The sequence below is a fragment of the Podarcis muralis genome, chromosome 1 (genome assembly GCF_964188315.1).
Source record: "Podarcis muralis chromosome 1, rPodMur119.hap1.1, whole genome shotgun sequence".
Classification (NCBI taxonomy): domain Eukaryota; kingdom Metazoa; phylum Chordata; class Lepidosauria; order Squamata; family Lacertidae; genus Podarcis; species Podarcis muralis.
The window spans coordinates 67,085,197-67,107,102 of record NC_135655.1 but is presented as its reverse complement, the minus strand read 5'-3'; the positions used below and the strand labels follow the sequence as shown (position 1 = coordinate 67,107,102).

Here is a 21,906-nt window from a genome sequence, read left to right as displayed (position 1 = left end):
GTGGGGATGGAGCTTTTCGTGCTGAGAACTAGTGGTGGAATTTAGGAAGACAAAAACATTTAGAAACTATGGCACAGGACCTCATGCATCTGGTGGCCACCATCCTGAGGCTTGATAGAATGAGACATTTTTCCATAGAGGATCTGAAGTGGCGCCAGCTAAACCTGGGAGGCGTCTTTCCTTGAAACAGCTGAACCCATGTGACTTTCTAGCTTTGGACATTGGCAGACTGTATAGCATCAGCCTACAACTCCCAGCATCCCTAGCTATTGGCTATGCTGGTTGGGGCTGGAGTTGGAATCCAGCAGCATCTGGAGAGTAGTACCAAGTTGGCCACCACTGCTCAAGGTGCTCTGTATGGACTAATGAGTTTGGGCACAACTAGAGCAGTGCAGGGGAAATGGCAAAATGCTTAAGATCCACTGGGAAACTGCCTTACTATGCCTGGTCAGACCATTGGTCCATCTAGCCCAGTATCTTCTGCTCTCAGGAAGCAACTCTCCAGGGTCTCTCCCCCTCCACTACCTGATCCTGTTAACTGGGAATGCCATGGATTGCCTACTAGGTTTTCTTCAACCATAACATAGAGAGATCCAGCACCCGAAGAGTTAGCCTCAAAAATAAAAGGGAATAGATGGCCTGAAACATATGTGCTGTAAGAAATGCAAGGCAAATTACCATAGTATTGCAGAACATAAGCACTAGCTTGCAGCGCACGGCTGTGCAAAGTGCCGAGCAAGAGAAATGATCTTTTCAGAAGGGTTGCTGACTTGCTTGCAAAGCTTTGCTTACTGTATTATAAACACTGTGTTAAGAAGAATAGCAGCTCATCATTTTGAAAGAAAGAGGTGATGGAGAAAGGCCAAAGCAACAGTTTCTACAGAGGTTCTGTCGTTGCTCCTGATAATACTAACTCAAAGCCTTAGAAAAAAAGAAGTTTCAATCCAATCCTTTTGGAAGTACCTATGCACAGAAGGCTCTCCAGCAGGCATAAACAACTCCCTGTTCCTGTTTCCCTCTTTTTCCACAGTGTGTGCATACGACTGGTCAATGCAGCAGGCTATTGTGAGGATGGGACGCGGGTGGCACTGTGGGTTAAAGCCTCAGCGCCTAGGACTTGCCGATCGAAAGGTCGGCGGTTCGAATCCCCGCGGCGTGGTGCGCTCCCGTTGCTCGGTCCCAGCGCCTGCCAACCTAGCAGTTCGAAAGCACCCCCGGGTGCAAGTAGATAAATAGGGACCGCTTACTGGCGGGAAGGTAAACGGCGTTTCCGTGTGCTGCGCTGGCTCGCCAGATGCAGCTTTGTCACGCTGGCCACGTGACCTGGAAGTGTCTCCGGACAGCGCTGGCCCCCGGCCTCTTGAGTGAGATGGGCGCACAACCCTAGAGTCTGTCAAGACTGGCCCGTACGGGCAGGGGTACCTTTACCTTTATTGTGAGGATAAACCTGTTTGCACCTCCCATGAGCCTCTCCAGCTTTTCTTCATTTGGGTTGTTACGGAGTGCTAGGGAAGTGGGCTGCGCAGGAGCTCATGAGGAATCATAACGGTGTGACATGCTGAATGCAGTTGTGTGTACCCCACAGAGCAGAGCTGGGTGGGAAGAGATACTTGTTATGGCCACTCATAATTTGCCCGTGCAGAAGCACTGTTCTGAAATAGGACGAAATTGAGACTTACCAAAACCATGATTGTTGGATGCACACTGATGTTCTTGTCACACTGAATGGCTTGATGGAGACTGAAAGCTTTCCGTCACGTAGTACAACATCCAGTTGATGTTTTGGTAGCGAATGTGTCGTGTGTGCGTATCCCCTTCATTTTTGTAAAGTATTGCAATCATATAAGACCATTTGCCTCTCCTTCTCTCAACTTCAAATCCAAGCACAATATCAAGCATTTTTGTGATTTTGAAAATAGAATCCATTATAGTAATGGGGCAGCAATCTTGTGCATTTTCTTTTGCATTGCTGAATAAAGTATAGTTAATATTATGAGCTGGGAGAGTGATGGATTAGAATTTTCTGGTTAGTACAGATAAAATAATAGGGGGCTGCGGAGACTCTAGGAAGAGGGGAGGTTGTTCGGTGGAGCTCATGTTCTGTAATGAATGAAGAACAATCTTGCACAAGTAAGCTGCAGGCACCAATTTGATGCCCTCCAGATGTTGCTGGACTTTATCTTCCATCATTCTTGGCCAGTGACCGTGCTTGCTGTTGCTGATGGGAGTTGGGGGAGTCCAACAACATTTGGAAGGCATCACGTTGACTGTAGTGAGGTAAGAAATGTCTAGCAATATTACCAGTGTAGGGAGAGAGATTTTATACTTTGACTGCTCTGTTTCACTGCAATTATTTGGCAATGCCTTTTATCCACTTCTTCTTAATTCTTTTTTTAAAAGTTGATTTTAATTGAAGTTTTATATTTATGAATGTACAACATAAAAAAAATCTGACCAAGCAGAATAAAGTACTGTTCATGAGAATGTCAAGTATAGAATTACCAAATAGCACCTTATAAACCCCTTCCACTTCATGACTTGAGTCGCTAGAGGTTGCAACAGGATCCCATCCTTTTTCAGATAGGATATGAAAGCCCCCCAGATAAGCTGAAATTTATCTCTTCTGATTATCACTCTCACAACATGGCTTTGATAAGCAAGTCTCTTCAATAAGGCCATGCTCTAAAAAATTTCCAAGCCAATCTTTGATAGAAAATCCACATTTTCAAATTACCAGCAACTGCTAAATGAGTTGCAGTGAGGTAATGTCACCAACTCCCAATGAATCAACTTTTGCTTCTAAGAAGATTGGATCTTTAGAAGCACCAAGGATTGATCAGGCAGAATAATTTGCCCTGTGACAGATGAAATTCTGCGCTCCAAAATAGAAGGCCTCTGTGTTCCTCCTGGGCAGCATTGCTAAAAAACATTATGGTACTGTTGGACATTTGACCAAACTATGGGAGTCAGTGGAAGACAGGAGTGCCTGGCGTGCTCTGGTCCATGGGGTCACGAAGAGTCGGACACGACTAAACGACTAAACAACAACTGTTGGACAATGTTGCTAAAAGATGAGATTATGGGTATAATTGAAGCAGTTGCAATGTGTCCCATGAGGATTATCTCATTGGTATGCTCAGCCACAAAAAAGATATATTTTCATTAAAAAGTAATAAATAAATTGAGTAATAAAGATTCTGCAGAAATATACATGTCACATCAGACCTTTAAAAAAGTTGTGTTAATTGTCTGAGCTTGACAGAAACAATTCCCTGAAAATACTTAAAAATACTGAGGAGCTTCACTTTTGTGATCTTCTGTTCTGGGCAGGAATTTTATCCATGCCTTAGGCTCAGACAGCTTTACAGATGTAGGGTATCAATGCAAAGAAGAATCACGTATTAGAATAAACAGCCTGGTGGAAAGGGAACAGGAATTTATTCTGTCATAGTGCAGAGTGAGCATCCTTCATAAACACTGTTGTCTATCCAAATAAATTGTGCAAAAAAGGATGCCTCAAGAATGCATTGTGCATAATACATCAGGGTGTGGGTGGGTGTTGGACGAATAATCCTATAGTAACCCAAATCCTCTAACAGGTTGGATGTTACAAATGGTTAGTGAAACACAAGTTCTTGACCTTTGAAACACTTAACCATGAGTTAATGTCTGATGTGACTAGACTGTACTTTGCCCTATTAAGTTGTAACCTTACATGTACTTCTAAAACAGTACAGCCGATTCAGTACAGAATGAGAAGGTGAGGGAAACCATTGCGATTGCCACCTTGTGAAGAGAGCCTATAAAGATTGTTCCCCGCTTTTAATGTGATGTTTCCCAAGGATGTGTATTTTGGCAGCAGCAGAGCTTGTTTGGGAACTCGGAAGATTTTGGTTTTGTGTGAAATAATTTTGGGGGTAATTTTGAAGACACAAATGGTAGGAAGGGGAAAGTCAAGCAGCACCTTCGCTTGTTGCTGTTCCTGCTGTCTTACAAGAAACTATACAACTGATCAACAAGTGTATGCTGAGCATCAGTTAATTGTTGTTAAATTAAACATATTGCTCAGATACTGCTTGATGAAATCCTGAGAATCTCAATTTTGAGAACAGTTTGAAGGGTCAGTATGCTTACAACCCTTAAAGTAAGAAAAATACTGGGTGATCTGATAGTAACAAATGCTAAGGACATTTTGAAAACCACGCTCTAGGAAAGTGGGAAAGAAGCTGTAGGTTGTCACTGAAGAAGGTAAATCTGCCATCCTTTCTATTGCAGTTTTGCAAAAGTAAGCATTAGGTCCAGTTGCGGATGACTCTGGGGTTGCGGCACTCATCTTGCTTTACTGGCCGAGGGAGCCAGTGTACATCTTCCGGGTCATGTGGCCAGCATGACTAAGCCGCTTCTGGAGAACCATAGCAGCTCACGAAAACACCGTTTACCTTCCCACCGGAGTGGTACCTATTTATCTAGCACTTTGACGTGCTTTCGAACTGCTAGGTTGACAGGAGCAGGGACCGAGCAACAGGAGCTCAACCCGTTTGCAAAAGTAGCTAGTTCTAAATAAAACAGAGCAGAAGCATCTTATTTGGGAATTCTCCTTCACATAGGATACACAATTTGCTGAAAACTACTGTGTTCAATTATTCAGAAGTGTTTGTCCCTCCAGGTCCGTAGCTTATTCCCACAATGTGCTTTGTATCCCGCAGGCTTCTTAACCTGTAGTTTGTAAGGATTTGAATCTTGTCCTAAGGTGGCACTAACTTGACCTATATCTGTCTCTTCCTAGGTGTTACATGCTTGCGAAAACCTGATAGCATATTTCAGCTGAACCCCAGCCTAAGAGCATGCCATTAGGATATTCTTCTTTTACTACTTGGAACATGGGGGAAAAGGACGATGAGAAATATAGCCAAGCTGGCCAAATATTTGAAAACTTTGTCCAAGCCTCAACATGCAAAGGTACAATCCAGGCCTTTAATATCCTCACTCGTCAACTTGAACTAGATCCTTTGGACAACAGGAACTTTTATACAAAACTTAAATCAAAGGTGACCAGTTGGAAGGCCAAAGCCTTGTGGAACAAGCTAGATAAAAGAGCAAGCCATAAGGAATATAAGCGTGGAAAATCTTGTGTGAACACCAAGGTAAGATCACAGACTTTAATTCTGATGCTCTGTTTTGAAAGTTGGATCCTTGCTTCTTCTGCATGTCAATGCTGTGCTGTTCAAGTTGCAAATTGTGCCTGGTAGCCACAATTTGGAAGTGTGCAACTGTCACTGCATCTGTTAACTGCTTTAATTACTCCCCCCCCCCCCCCCCCGTGATGACCAATATATAGTTCATGCTTTTTATGGTCTATTTTTGGATCACTTCCTTCATCTTCGTATGTTTTTGGAACGTTGATTGGCTTATCTCCCCTTGCAGGTAGTCTATCAGAAGTTCCCTTGGTTCACTCCACTGCCAATTCATATCCATAGTCTGCCATAATCTAAAGGTTGTGTCCATTTGTCTTTCATCATCGGATATATATATATATATATATTATATGTGTGTTTCTAATTACTTTAATCTTTACAGTGGTGAAGCAAAATGCAACCACAAGAATGTGACGATTTAACACTTAAGTTTGTGATGAATTAAAATCTAATGTGCCTGTCTATGGTTGCCTCATCTATTCCTCTTTCGAAGAGGCTTATCTGCATGTGTTACTTCATTCAAATCAAAGCCCAGAGAGGAAGGAGTGTGGGAAACTCATCTGGCTGATAACCCACAGCATCCCTGCAGTTTCTGCTAGTTGGCCTAACAGGAAGTTGTCAGTGAGTTTATATCACAGCCTAAAGGAAGCATCTTGTCAAAAGGCTAAGCCTCTGGGGGATTGGGTAGGCCTTTCAGTCTGTTAAGCTTTGATATTTCATTCAGCATCCTTCTCTAAATTGCAGGACTTTGTTTATTATTGTATTTGTATAATATATGTCCTCGAGCTCTGAGCAGTGAATATGGGATTGTCCCATTTCCCCCTGAGGAATGGCTCTTCATGATACTAGGGGCAGGGGTGGAGAATGAGAGCAGTGGACAGAATATGAATAAATGAAACAAGCACAATGTTGGCTAATATATTAGCTGTATCTGTCACTTAAACTAGCCCATAAATGACCCAGATTTGTTTTTACTGCTTATCGGTGTAAGCAGCCTGAATATATGAAAATGCTTAATCTGGGGAATGCAAATGAAAACACTGGCTATGGACTGCAGGCTTACTGTGGCTATCTAGCAAGCATTCCTTGCTTATGATTCATAGTCTGCTGTGAAAATATATCTATGGCACATGAATGATAGGAAGCGCATCCAGACAAGAGCAACTCCCCAGTGATTACTTTGACGTCATGCTGTTTTTGGGAGGTTAAACGTACCAGCCTGTGAACTAGCACCTTAATAGATCCATCATGGTAAAATGACTTGCCAGCATAGGAGTAATTGCAGGGAAGCTGGTGGGCTTTCAGAAATGGGATGGAAGATATTTGCATATTGAACAGGGAATGAGTCTCACTGTGGATTCAAGAGTCAGGGAACTGAACCCAGGCCAGTGACTGGTCCAGTGTGGAAAAGCCCAGTTCAAATCCTTGCAGTGCCATGAAGATCGGTGTGGTCTTGTGCAAAGTCAAGTCTCAGTCTAACCTACCTTTTGATACTTTATTATGATGCTAACCAATGTATGTTAAGCATCTTCCAAGTATTAACATTAGGGCAATAAAATTATACTATAAAAATTATGCTTCAGGCTTTGTGCTAGAGAGAAAACAAAAAACATAAAGAGAAACTCAAAGGTGCATGTTTGTGTCAATACAGAGGAAAAAGTAGAAATGGAAACAGAGCGCTCACTTGTGTTAACTACTGAGGCTTTTCCCCCTGGCATTGCAAGCCGAAGCAGCAATGATAGCTTTAAGCCTCACATCTGAAAAGTCTCTTGAAAACTGATAACTTGTCAGACAAAATGTAAAGTTTTTAGCTGTCTGTCCAAGCAATCCCCAAACCAGGAGGAGTTCTCAAGAACATAGAAAGCTGCCTTAAATTGAGTCAAACCCCCTTGGTCCTTCTAGCTCATAGAATCATAGAATTGTAGAATTGGAAGGGACCCCAAGGGTCATCTAGTCCAACCCACTGCAATGCAGAAATATGCAGGTGGCCCATATGGTGATCAGACCTGTGACATTGTCATTATCAACACCACACTCCAACCAGCTGAGCTAACTGCTCAGTATTGTCTACACTGACTTGCAGTGGTTTTCCAGGGTTTCACACTGGGGACATTCTCAGCCCTACGTAGAATTGAAGCTGGGTTTTCTGCATTGAACGCAAATGCTCTTCTCACTTAGCTACAGCCTTACAGTTTGTGGATGGTTTAGTTGATAGCTTCCTGAAGGTTTCATAGTTTAGTAACTTGACTATGGGTCATCTACAGGGGTCAGTAACCTTTTTCAGCCATGGGCCGGTCCACCATCCCTCATACCATGTGGTGGGCCGGACTATATTTTGAAAAATAATAATGAACCAATTCCTATGCCCCACAAATAATCCAGAGATGCATTTTAAATAAAAGGACACATTCTACTCATGTAAAAACACGTTGATTCCCAGACCATTTGCAGACCAGATTGAGAAGGTAATTGGGCTGCATCCGGCCCCCGGGCCTTAGGTTGCCTACCCCTGGGTCATCACATTTGTGCAGTAGACTTCCATTTGCCTAAAGAGACTTGCCCTTCCTCTCCTCTTCATGCAGCCTGCATGAGCCTGCTTAGCTTCAGCAAGTTCATGTGTCTTCATATCATACTCAGGCCCATTACATTTCTTGATTCAGGAAGACTATGTGTAGGGTACAGGGGAGGTAGGTACTATTTGGATGGTCCCACAGAGCACTTCAATTTTATCATGGCTTTTATGAGACGATGCTTCACTGAATTACTCATATCCTGAGTAAGGAAGAGTATGTAGGAAGAGTATGTAGATTACTTTCCAAACCAAACTAGATGGCAAGCAGAGCTTACTCATGTCTGTCTGCTAGTACAATTAATTCTATGCTGATCTCGTAACATTTCTTCCATCCACCTGATTATTACTCAGGCCGTTTTGTCATGCTGAACAATTAGAACTGCTGCGCTAGGGGAAAAGTAAGCTGTCCTCGGTTATTTCATTGTGTTAATTTTTCTTTAACATTAATTACTTTTCAAGAAGGTTAGCTGAGGTGTGTCTATAAAAGAAGACTTTTTTTGATTATGTGATTCTGGTTGGAGCTGATCCTTGCTGACAAAGTCTAGGCAGGCTGTTGTCGATCCTGCCAGATGAAGAGTGGAAAGAAGTGAGGGGACTTCTTATAAGTGTTGTCCTCATTCGTGTTGGCAATTTCATTCCTTCTCCCTTTCACTAGTGGTGGGGTGAGACAAGTAACAGGCATGCTGTGCTACTGAGGTAATTCCAGATGTCTGGAGTCGGTATGCTAGTTTTATCTTCTGCTGTGCTGTCTCAGGCCATTGTGATCTGTCACTGTATAGAGGTGACCCTTCAGTTCTGTGAAAATGACTAGGGCAAAGCCCTGGCTTAACTTCACAGGAAATGTGAAGGCGGGTGACTTTAAAAATAACAACAACATTGACGAACATGCTTTGCAGTGGAGCGGAAAAAGTCAACTCTGTTTGTCCAGGCCGAACATCATCCAGAATGATAAAGCAAAGTAAGATGTTCTGAGAATAACAGTGGCATTAGCTTGTTGCTTATATGAAAAACTGGTGGTGTTGAACTAGTCCCAGAACACAGCTCTTAAAGGCAATATATTATTTCTTGTTCCTTTTGGCTTCCTTGCTTTAATTTGCAACTTTTAAGAATCTTTGGGTATCAATGTATAATTGGGAATTCATATAGGCATGCCTCTTTTTTCTCTATCCAGGTAATATAAAAGTGTTGTCACATTTTAAAATACTGGTATGACAGCACACCTGTAGTCTGCCTTTTGAGAGGGAAGAGAGCCAAGCGAACTAGATAAACAAACCATTCCTACTTAACTTCACTCCTGCCACCAAGTGGATAACTTAATTTTTCCTTTGGCTGCCTCCACTAAATATTCATTTTATACAGTGGTACCTCGGGTTACAGATGCTTCAGGTTACAGACGCTTCAGGTTACAGACTCTGCTAACCCAGAAATAGTACCTCAGGTTAAGAACTTTGCTTCAGGATGAGAATAGAAATCGCGCGGCAGCTGGAGGCCCCATTAGCTAAAGTGGTGTCTCAGGTTAAGAACAGTTTCAGGTTAAGAATGGACCTCCAGAATGAATTAAATTCTTAACCCAAGGTACCACTGTACTTTTGGACTGTAGGTGCCATAACCTACTCCCTATATTGGCTAGAGTAGTATGGTGCTGAAGTGTGGCGTGACTAACAAGGCTACAATCCATGTTTTCTTTATGCTTTTATTAAAGGTTTTTGTAAAGCAACAGACAGTTTTTGATAAAATTATTTTAGGAAGAAACCTATTTCACTCAGCAGAAAATAAAGGGGGTTGGTATCTCAAGAGTGAAGTTGAAACCATCCGCACTATATATTGCTGACAGCAAGCTATGAAGTACTTAGTAAGGAGTAAAGCAAGATGTTTAGTGAAGGAGCTCAAGCAACAGGAAGCATTGTATAGCATCAAGGGTTAATTTCAGGCAGGAGATGCCATGATGCTCAATAGTGGAGCAGAATGTAATGGCCAATAAGTAGGCTGGAAAACAGCCTATTTTAGGTGGATGTGATGTGGTAGGAAACTCAGAACTTAGAACTTAGAATTCAGAGGTTTTCAACCTGTTTGAGTCCACGGCTCCCTTGACCAACTACATTCTTTCCGCAGCACCCCTGTGGGGCTCGGGAGCCCAGTTATGTCACCCGTTGCCTGCAGAGCTGGCAGCCTCTCACCCTTTTTCGAACACCTTCCCTTGTGGTGTGTTCCCTTAGCATCCTTTCATCTCCCCTCTGCTTGGGAGTCCTCCAGGCAGCTACTGTTTCTGTCCCTGACCTCTAAGCTGCCCCTCCCCCCAAGAGAGGTGCCTCACAGAGGCACCATTCACCTGTGGAGATTATAGCCAGGGCTGCTGCAATAGAACTTTGAAAGCCATTGGGAGGCTAAGACGTGAGAGGGCATCAGAGGAGGGAGGGAAGGAAAGGGACAGTGGCCAGTATTGCCTATGGCACCCCTGACCATCATTCAAGGCACCCCAGGGTGCCACGACACACTGGTACCATGAACCACTTTCCTAGCCACTAGAGAATGACCTGTCTCAACAATGATTTGACTCAAGTTTGAGATTCTTTCCTACAACCAAGTGAAAATATAAATTGAAGCATTTCTGGGCTTGGTAGGATAATGTCTTGGTAACTTTTTAGGTCATGATTCAAATCTAGCAGCACACTGTTAAAAAGAAACTTGTTTGAGAGATGTTGGTATGATTGGACTTTACAGTTGGTGGTTTATAACTGAGATGTTGGTATGACTGGCTTTTATAACTGAGATTATCTAAGCACACCTTTTGTTCTGTATCTCTATATATTTTCTTTTCTGGCGGTTGGTAGATAGAAAGGCTGTTAAGTCATTTGAACAAAAATGTTTGCAGAAGGACAAAATCACATCACATTTCATTTTTTGTGTTTAGATTGGCTTGTGGCTTAGTTTTCATGCATTAGGGTGTGTGTTTTAAGGAGCTCGTTCTTGTTTTGACAAGTATCGGTGATGAAAGGATACATAGGAGACTCAATTTTCTGAAAATGGAGTGATGTATTAGACTCTTGGTACATATTGTTTTAAAGCATTAAATTAGGTTAAATTACATCAGTGAGAGCAGTTTTTTCTGGCATTTGATTATTGCATAATGAGACCACTGCAGATCATGCATAGCACAGATGCTTTGTAAGTATATAATTTATATCCTACCAACTCTGATTCTGTGAGGCAGTTGGCTATAGTTTCAGACAGTTCAGCTAACTTTTTCCCAGGGTATTTTAAAAGTAGAATAAGTGGGGTTGATTTTTGAACATCAAAACACCATCTACCAGGTGTTACATAGAAAACACATTCTTTCTAGAAGGGAGACACAGCAAGGTCAGGTGATGAATGAGAAGTCAGTAGTGGAGATGGGACAGCAATGTATCATGAGGGGTAAAACTTTGAGACTGGGGAGGTGGGATAAATGCAGTTTGTCTTGATTGTAATGAGTAAATGATGAGGGAAGTTTCTTGCTGGACCAATAGTTAAAACAAGGTTTAAAAAGTGTGGTTAGAACAAACTATAGTTCCTTGAGTCCACTGAAAATAAGTAACTGTGGTTTGTACCAATGTAAAAGCAGAAACTTTCTCTCCTAGTGCCTAGAGTAGAACTCAGGCTCACTCAATATCATATATAAACCATGATTTAGATCTGAGCTGTGTTTCTTCCTATGGCAACATGCTGAAACCTCTTGTATGGTAAGTGTTTCCCTTCAAAAGAATGGACCACATTATATTTATGGCAGAAAGTGATTTTTCAAAAATAAATGTGCTTAGGAATCAGGTGGAGTTGTTTTGGATAGAAATAGAAAGTTAGAGAAGGGTTTCAATGAAGCAGAGCTATTACTTCTGTAAAAAGTCTACTTCTTTTTCATGTTCAAAGTATGTTCTCAATCAGTAGCATCCATGTCAAGTATGAGAATTCACTGCACTTGACCTTAGCTCAAAGGCGATTCACTAGTGAAGCTATTACTGCTCTGTTCTCCTCAACCCTTTTGACAGGCTTTCCCTCTCCGTGTCCAGTCATTTTCTTGAAGGCAAAGGATGTTGTAATAACTAGGAGTGCCAGTCTTTGATTTAAACCTGTCTGACCTGCCTCAGCATTTCTTATGCCACTTTAAGTAGTCGTGTGACCAAAAAGGGACTTTGCTTCTGCACACCTAGGTGATATAAGAGTTTCAGTACTACTACATATGTTGTGATCCTTGTACGGGTCTACTTTTTCTCTTTTTACAGTTGTTTAATTGTAACCTACTGGAACTCTTTGAATAACCACACATCAAAATGCCCTTTGCCTAACAAAAATTATCCTTTGGGAGGGAAAAGGTATGCTCAAGCCTTACAGCATATGGATAATTAGACCCTACATCCCTGAAGGGTTGCTACAGAACCTTCCCCTGGAACCCCAATTGAAGGCTAATGCTTCTGGATTATTAATATGGAAAATCAGTCTATCAGTGGCTGGTAGTCATGATGGCAGTATGGCTGCGGAAAGTGCTCCTATCCTAGGTGTGGGATATAGTTGGACACTGTGGAAAACAGGATGCTGGGCTAGATAGACCTTTGGTCTGATCCGAATGGTTCCTCCGTTGTTCGTATGTAAACACAGTTGGAGGAAACTCTTAAAAGTTGTAAGTTTAAACGTACCTAAAATGCGTGCTTGAATTCATTCTATTTGGAATGCTAGAAAGAGAGGATTACCTTAAGCAAAAAAGTTTCACTCTGGCCAAAGCGTCAGAGAAGGCTGGGATTTTTCCATTACAATGAGTTAAGCTACCTGATGACTCGGAAACAGAAAGTGCAGAGCTTGCTCAGCAGGAAGCTGAAAGTTAAGAAACTGTGTCTGCTTGTTGGAGATCTAGTAGCAGCAGCAGTTGCTCATAGGTTCTGAAGAAGCTTAGGGTCTCTCTCAGGGACCAGAGAGAGGAAAGTTTTCTGAACTGCATAGAGGACCGAACCGCATTGCTTGTTTGCAATGTGTTGCTTTGTTATTTTGTAACATTTAACTTATTGTAACTAGCATTTCGGACGGTCTTGCAGTAGAGCTTTGAAAACTCATTCTTGTGGTGGAGAGAATTCACACAAGGTCCAGATCACAGATTCTGTTGAACAACTGTAACAGAAACCTATCCATGCTAGCATTCTTTTCACATAGATGCTGCTACTTGCTCAGCCAAAGCTTAAAATTTGTTTAAAATTCTGTGGGTGGGATTCACCTAATGAACCCTGTCAGCAGAAGCCCTTGTGGGGATTCCGTCCTCTCCTTCTCCCATTCACTTGCACCTCCTGAAATTGGCTGGGAGGGGGTGGTTGTTGAGGAGAATTCCCCCAGAAGAGCATGCAAGGGGACTGTTATTGGGCCTGGCAAACTGATACACTTGTGCAGATAGAACATTTGCAGTAGTGTGATGTTGAATTCCACCCAGTGCCCATGACATACCTGTACCTGCAAATGACAGTCATAAAGAGGTATGCCTGCTAGTGATTTTGGCCTATGTAGTTGCTTGCATTTATCTCCAAGCAACAAGGTGGCAGTCCAGGCAGGAAAGCTTTCATAAAGTATCAAACAAGTTGTAAATGCGTGAAACAGATTCATTGATTTCTTTTCAATAGGATTATGAACGTAAATTATTTGTTGTCTGATACCCTAACTAGTATTCAAACACTGTTATGTGTTGATGAATCTAGTTAGATTTGTTTTTGTTTAATTGTGTTTCAAGGAAAAATTGATGCGCAGCTGGTGTTAGTAATATTTAAAAGTAAAAATAGATTCTTGAATTATCTCTCACATTATATTAAGCAATTATATTGGATTTTAATTCACTCATGATAATTCACAGTCTGCCACTGACTGGCTTAGGTTCTAAAATAGAAGCATCAGCTGGAGGAACAGTAAGTCTTATGAATCTTTTGGAAGAGACTTTTGCCAAAAATTCTTCAATTTCTACATATAGGGTTAAAGTATGAAAAAGCTCTCTTGTAGGGCAGAGGTTAGAGACTTCTCACTGAATCATTGCTTAACTGCCTCCTTTTTAGTTGCTGTAGCAGCTGCTGTTCATTGGAAACAAATTGGATTAATTCCATGGAAGTCTCAATTTATCCTGTGAAGTAATTGCCTTTTATCGTGATGGTACTGAGTACTTATGCTGGAAGTCTCTCCAGAAAGTGTTTGCCCAAGTTTCTGTATTCTACCATCATGCAATAAAAGTTGTATCAAATGATGGCAACTTGTGAGAATGCAACGCTTTCCCATCCATTCTCAGAAAACTCCACTAGAGCAAAAAGCCTTCTGTGGGTGAAGGGACACAATTGTGTGAAAGCTTACAATAGGCTTGATTGTGCATGCATGTTTCATTCTGGGTAGTGGTTTCTAAATTAACAGCAAAATTCAGGATTTTCCCCGAGGGGAATAAAAAGGAGATTCAGCAATGCAAATGTTAATTAGGAAAATATTAATCAACATAGTTTCAAACTTACCTTTGCAGTCTATGAGGATTAGAAACCTGTATTCCAAAATGAAGTATGATATTTTCAGGATGCTTAGCTTTGTACTGAATATCAAATTATGGATTTATATGAAACTGGAATATTCAAATACCTGCAGGGGAGTAGGAAACTATCATGTCTAGACCACTCTGGATGGCAAATGGGTAACAGATTCCATTCAGACCCAGCTCTTGTTCTCTTGAGGTGCAGCCTCTGACGTGCTTGACATCTGTAGTTCTCTCCTATAAAGAGAGAATGCAGAGGTCAATGCAGAGAAATAATGCCTGCTCTCCTCTCCTCTCGTCCTCTGCACCCTGTAAATCTCTGGAGGGTTGAGCAATTTATATATTTTTAAAACCCAGCAAGATGGGGACACCTTTTCAGTTCTCTGGCACATGCAGAGGACTTGAACAAGGGGGAGCCATGGTGATGACTACTTTTGCATGCCATCTCTCATCTCCCAGCATCCCTTGGGAATCTTATAATGGGTTTTGAACATCATATATGCAAAAAGCCCTATAGGAACTAATTTGTTTGCTTATGGGGGGGGGGGGAGCTCAACAACTTTTCACTTTGCCAACCCTAGTATCATAGGAAATTGACAATTTGGGGGTTTCATAGAGTAAGTATGGGGGGATTATCTGAGCGATTATCCGATGAAGATTATAAGTGGGTAGAAATAGTTAGGGCTTGTGAGTACTGTACTAAGTTCAGCTGAAATCAGGAAGTGAATTCTGTTTCTTTTTGTTTTCCCTGACTTCAAATCAAAAATTAGATCCTCTGTTTTTGCCTTACTTTTACTAACCTGCGTTAAGAAATACATTGAATTGAAATGAATTACTTGTTTTATTTTGGATTATTTCTAATTTTACTCAAATAATATCAAAGTGTTGAACAATATACACTTAAAATATACATGAAAAGCAGCAGTATGCCACTTATAACCACATCAGAGAAAGAAACTAAATAGCCAAATACATAGCAGTCACTGCAAATGAGTAACAAATCGGATTCCGTATTGCCTCTTCAGTATTTGTGTATTACCTTTGTTGTGCTCAGCAAACATGTAGGTGGGGGAAGCAGTGGGGATGAGTATGCTGTCACCTCACAGTCCAACTCATGAAAGGTGACCTTCTGAAGCAGGGAGCCTTCTGTATGTGTGAAATCTAAGCATTTTAGAACCCTGCTTTTCCGGAATCCTGAAATGGGGGTATAAAGTCTTCTCAAGTCTTCCCATACCACACAGTTGTCCTCAGTGAGTTGAAGGATGATGGAAACAATGATGAACTTAGAGCGGAGGAGTGCAGAGCTTGGTTGTTTGCTCCCACTGCCCCCTTCATGCAGTTGCTGAGCCACACATGGCAACACTTGAACTGGACTTGTGTCTAGTTGTGATCAACATGTGGGTGGTCTTTGTAGACCAGAGATGGAAACCTAGTGCCCTCCAGCTGGCTTGGGTATACCAGTAGCATAAATATAACCATAATTTAAAAGCCAGCAGGTAGTTTTCAAAGCCATTCTTAAAATGCCTTTCTCTTCTCTGAATTCCAACCCAGCAAGCAGAAGTGAGTGAACTGGTGGGAGGCAAACTCTTCAGCCAAAAGCACTGAAGCCAAAATTCATTCCTACCCCAAGCTGTTGGTTGAGGCCACTAGGAACCAGAAGGCTGCATGCACAGATCCTAGGAATGGTGGTGGAGGGGATCCTTTGTCCAGCTGTTCTGCTTTTTGCAGGTTGCTTTAGCATTTTATCTCTACCCTACCACTACTTGTGAGTGGACTCAGCTGGAATTAATAGGGGAAGTCTGGCATTTTTAGCCTAGTCCAGAGGTTTCTAAAAAGCACAGCTCAGTGGTTGCATTTATTTCCTTATGTAACCTGAGTTCTAAGTGGCTTGGCTTCTTTCCTCCTTTCGCACTTCTTGTTCTGTCCTTTTCATAATTTAATATAGGTAAAAGTCTAAACACTCCTGAATTCAGTGTTGTCAAGAGCCCTGCTGCTTTGTCTCCAGAATATTTAAATATCAGCGGTACATTGCCATGTGTAAACTGTGCTTCAATAGGAGATCTTCACAAATAAATCAAAGAGCAAATACATTTGAAGCAAAGATAAATACGTTGCTAGATGGTAACCCCAGATTATGGCTTTGAAAGGTTTGCTGCCTGAAGTGCTTTGGAGCAAATAGGTGGGGCTTTTCCTCTTGTCTGGAGGGATGAAGACATTATTCACTGGAATATGTTTGAATGAGTCGCTTTTGGTAACTGCCATTGTTTATATACATAGATCTTTGTTTGCTTGGGGACTCAAAGTGGATGAAACCATTTATGGTATGCATTTGTTGAGTACAACGAAATACTATGTACAATTGTTAAGCTGCAAATGCATTAACTCGGAGTTCTCATGTTAATCAGAAAGAGTTTACTGCAAAAACTTCCTAAACTCCTGCAAACTGTCCTGCTTTTCCCAGTCTTGATAGCATCCATATAATTGAGTCATTTGCTACCTTTTCTTATGATAGAAGCTGACACCCTTGCTCTGAAAAGAAGAGCCTAGAAAGTTCTCTAAAATTAAACCAAGCCTGCTTTGCATTTTAATTATTTGTGTAGGATTCCTTGCCCTGCCCTTCTCCTTAAGGTCCCAAGGACGATTACAGCAGAACAATCATCCTTAAATGGACTAGTTAACCAGTGTAATAATATTTTGACCCTTTGTCTTGTTTTTATTTGTTTGGGACATTTCTATCCCACATTTCTTTCATCATGGAACTCAGTGGAAAGGCTGAGTCTGAGAACACAATTCTGAATTGATTGACCAATTTCTGATTAAGTTTGTTTTCGACTGAATGTATGAGAAGATTTCTCAAAATCATCATCTGATTGTGGAGCATCATGAAATAAAATCGTATCAAAACATGTATAAAATATTTTCACATATCTTAATATATTAAGCTTCTCTGTTTCCTCCTGCAGTGTTTGATTGTTGGAGGTGGACCCTGTGGTTTGCGGACTGCCATAGAACTTGCCTTTCTAGGAGCCAAAGTCGTTGTTGTGGAGAAACGAGACACTTTTTCAAGAAACAATGTGCTTCACCTCTGGCCTTTTACTATTCATGATCTTCGAAGTCTAGGAGCAAAGAAATTCTATGGAAAGTTCTGTGGAGGATCCATTGATCACATTAGTAAGTATCATTAACTAAGAATGGATATTGCACGAAAGTTCAGTGTGAATACATCTCTAGCTACACGGTAGGAATATTGGCTGTAGGTCACTACACAGCTGTGTGCAGACACCTTCTGTTGAATTCATTTGAGCTTGTGCAGGGTTGTAGCTCTTCTCCTGATATGGTATACCAGTATATCACAACAGATTTAACCGATGAAGCCTGTATCCACTGTAGGAAACAGCCCATGCTGGGTATTTTTGGAAGAAGATGAAAGAAATGTTTCAGTATATAGAGAACGGAACATGGCATCCCACTCCTTTTAGCAGGTGTCCCCTACCCATATTTTTAGCAAGTTTTGTATAAATTGAATGCCAACACATTTCTTCAAATTTTCAAGAAGGTTAAGTTGACAGCCCTCATTTTTCAAATTTATGTTTTATTATTTATTTATTTATATCCCATCTTTCCTCAAGAGCCTCAGCTCAAGGCAGCTCACAAAAAACAATGGATAAATCAGATAGCTGTATGTGAGAGAGAGTTGGTGTAGAGTGTTCATGCTCACTTTTGCCGTGGCCGCTGCTGGTTTGTGGCTGTTGGACTGAAAAAAGTTAGCTACCTTTTTTTCTGTTTCTTAAGCGTGCACACACACACACACACACACACACACTGAAATAAGCTGAGAGAGCTAGTGAATTGTGATCAGCATGGATTAAGGTACCACCCAATTAATTTTATAAAAAACATATAATTAGTCTAGTTAAATCTCTTTCTCTCTGTGTATTGCAGTTGCTTAGATTTGTATATAATGGATTCCTTGTATCCTTTTACACTGCTGGTAAAGTTATCCAGGATACTTAAAAAAAGAGAAAGAAAACCATGAATTAGCAAATCAGTTGGCTAAACTGAAAATAGCAACATTGGAGTGCTTTTCCTTCTGAAGGCTTCACTGTATTAGGAAAGAAGAAGAGTTTGGATTTGATATCCCGCCTTTCACTCCCTTTAAGGAGTCTCAAAGCGGCTAACATTCTCCTTTCCCTTCCTCCCCCACAACAAACACTCTGTGAGGTGAGTGGGGCTGAGAGACTTCAAAGAAGTGTGACTGGCCCAAGGTCACCCAGCAGCTGCATGTGGAGGAGCGGAGACACAAACCCAGTTCCCCAGATTACGAGACCACCGCTCTTAACCACTACACCACACTGGCTCTCAACAAGTATATCTACCACTGCAATGAAACATACGTTCAAATGTTGACTAATGCACATCCTAAAATAACCATATTGTTTCTCTTTTGCAGGTATTAGGCAGCTTCAGCTCATCCTCTTCAAGGTTGCACTTATGTTGGGAGTTGAAATCCACGTGAATTTAGAATTTGTGAAAGTTTTGGAACCTCCTGAAGATCAAGAAAATCAAAGTACGGCATGACTTTCGTTAAGAAAAAAGTATTGCACAGAAATAAGGCAATCAGTTTAAACCTTAAGGAATTGGGTATTCTGCTTGGTGTGAGTGAGCACATTTAATTGAAATCTGTTTGGTCTCTTTCTATTGGCATTTTGGCTATAAAAAAGGTAAAGGTACCCCTGCCCGTACGGGCCAGTCTTGACAGACTCTAGGGTTGTGCGCTCATCTCACTCTATAGGCCGGGAGCCAGCGCTGTCCGCAGACACTTCCGGGTCACGTGGCCAGCATGACAAGCTGCATCTGGCGAGCCAGCACAGCACACGGAAACGCCGTTTACCTTCCCGCTAGTAAGCGGTCCCTATTTATCTACTTGCACCCGGGGGTGCTTTCAAACTGCTAGGTTGGCAGGAGCTGGGACCGAACAACGGGAGCTCACCTCGCAGCGGGGATTTGAACCGCCGACCTGACGATCGGCAAGTCCTAGGCGCTGAGGTTTTACCCACAGCGCCACCCGCGTCCCTTATGCCAAATAAACATCAGTTCAGTTTGCTTGGATGGAGTTTGAATGTTTTCTCCAATAAGTTCAAGGATGCCTGGAGCAAGGCTTTCTGGGCAAAAGGGTGATTGCACTGCCTTGGTTTTGCTTCCATGGCTAGAAATTCTCCTTCAAAATTAGTTGAAAGCTTAATTTTATTTTAGCAACTTTTAACTTAAAAAAAAAATGTTTAGCTTCCATGGACCACCTAACCTAGTATGCCTCACTCTGTGGAAGGGCCCCTTTCCTCAGAGCAACAGGCAGTGACAATAGGGATGTGAGCTGGGGTTTAAATATGCTGCCCTCTTGCTACCTGAGGTAATTTTCTCAGTTTACCTCATGGTAGAGCTGGCCCTTCTGTGCAGTCTTTACATGGACTTCTCTCGTGTTGCTTGGAGCTGATACATGGAGCCCACAGGTGTTGACAGTGCAGTTTGAATTACCCACTCTTTGACCACTTGTTTGGCTGACTGACCTACTGCTTTCAGAAATAGGTTGGCGTGCTGAATTTCTCCCAATGGATCATCCTTTGTCAGAATATGAATTTGATGTTGTTATTGGTGCCGACGGCCGCAGAAACAGCTTGGAAGGTATGTTGTAAAAGTTGTAGCAAAATGCCTACTTGTTTTCTTACTGCAGGAATGGCAGTAGAGTGGGATAATGACTGGTTTTAAATTACTGCTTTTTAGTTTTTTACAGAAGAGTTACATTCTTGCTTTTAAAAGTCATTTTATTGTCATATATGTTGCTTTTATTCCAGTTGCCTTCAAACAGAACCAGAGCAGCTAACAATGTTTATAAAATGTGGCATTAAAAACCAAATTAAAATACAATTCATAGTAAAATACATTAACAGCTGTGTATCACATTGTGCTTGTGGATTTTTTTTAATTTATTTTTTTTTACATTGTGGAATAATACCTGACAGAAAGGTTTCATGGTTTTATCAGGAACGGCACAAGCAAGTCAACAATGGCCTACATTTTGTGTTGTAGGCCATGTGTATTCAAAATAATCATCACCTACAGTGCCTGCTGGGGATCTGATGAAGATGTCTGAAGGAATAATTAGGAAGATATGATTTTAAGAACAGTCACTTAGGGCAAGGATTTGAAGAAGAAGAAACAGCTGAAGGAAAGGAATATTCTGTTGCAATAGTTGCAAAATAATAATTAGGGAAAATTCCAACCCTCTGAGTCGGCTTCTCTCAATGAGACATTAGTTGAGCAGTTCTTGCTAGCCATATCACATGAACCAACCTAGTTAAGTGTGTACGCCCATTGGAATTAATTAGGTGATTTTAAAAAAAATTGCCTTATCAAGTAATACTAGACTGCATGTTAGCAGTTAACCGAATGATTCTTCTGCTGGGAGATGATATGCACTCAGGCACAATACAGCTACACGTGCAGCCCAACTGAAGAGGAACATTGATACTTAGTAATAGGTTTGAGAACTGAGTGGGTCAAAGGATAAGAATCAGGAGGAACAACTTTCTGGGGCAAATGCCAGTGAAACACCAAAGGCAATGGGAGTATATGCCATGGGGAATTGTAGGACCCTGGTGCATGCCTGTTTTAGTTTGAGAACATGAGAAACACTCGTTTCTCCTTTCTGCCCTTTATACACTTAGGAAACATTGGTGCACTGAACCTGCTGAATAGTTCTAAGGGGTTCTTAAGCCCAAGTGACTCATGAGGCTCAGTTGTATGGTGTGGTCCATGTAACTTCCTTCCCCACTGGTGAGAAACCAGGGCATTTTGTTTGGGCAACCAGTAAGGGAGTCAGGCAACTCTATTGAGTTGTTGTTCTTCATTCCAAAAACAAAAACACTTGGGATGGGGGAAGAATCATGCAGGTGAACATCTTGAGAAGTTTGAGTCCCTGTGTCATGGGAAACATGACTCCCTTTATGGGGGCCGATGCACATTACATTGCATATCTTGTCCACAGCATCAGTGTTTTTTAAAATTAACCCTGAATGTGGACTTTAGGACTGCAACATGGAGAAGAGGTTTATCTCCCCGCATGAAAATCACTCTCCATGTGGCTCTTACTTTTAAGGGAAAAAACCTCCCATCAGCACCCATGCTGCATGGGGTTATGCAAAGCAAAGGAAGATAGACAGGGCTGGTTTCAAGGCGGAGGATGGAAGAAAATGGGCAGAAATGGAAGCACAAAGTGTTAAGCAGGAAAGGGGAAGCTGTGGACCTGCAGGTGTTGTTGGACTCCAGTTCCCATCACTCCCAGCCACCATGACCAATGACCAGTAATGATGGGAATTGTAGTCAAGCAATGTCTCGAGGGCCACAGGATCCCCATCCTGGCTGTTAAGTGGGTTGTAAGTACAACGTTTACAAAGGCTTTGAAAGATGAAAATATGCCTGTGGTGGAAAAGGAGAGGAACTGAGGTTTGGCAAGATGACTAACATGAGGAATCTGCCTTGGGTGATAAGGCAACTACTTTGTAGCAGGTGTGGTTTCAACTAATAAACAGGTAATAAGGGAAGCAGAAAGGAGGAACTTGAAATAGTTGAAG

At 41.7% G+C, this 21,906-nt stretch overlaps 1 protein-coding gene across 5 annotated transcripts in view; it reads left to right on the top strand.

Moving 5' to 3' along the window:
* The window catches only part of MICAL2 (microtubule associated monooxygenase, calponin and LIM domain containing 2), a 139,931-nt gene that overhangs the window by 25,954 nt on the left and 92,071 nt on the right, over nucleotides 1-21,906 (top strand). For all 5 annotated transcript variants that reach the window (XR_013393219.1, XM_077930351.1, XM_028731187.2 and 2 more), the window contains exons 2-5: nucleotides 4,787-5,144; nucleotides 17,242-17,449; nucleotides 18,729-18,845; nucleotides 19,856-19,957. Coding sequence is in view for 4 of the 5 variants with exons in the window: in XM_077930351.1 (XP_077786477.1) it covers nucleotides 4,845-5,144; nucleotides 17,242-17,449; nucleotides 18,729-18,845; nucleotides 19,856-19,957 (727 nt within the window). In the remaining variant the exon portion in view is untranslated. The remainder of the gene's footprint in view (nucleotides 1-4,786; nucleotides 5,145-17,241; nucleotides 17,450-18,728; nucleotides 18,846-19,855; nucleotides 19,958-21,906) is intronic.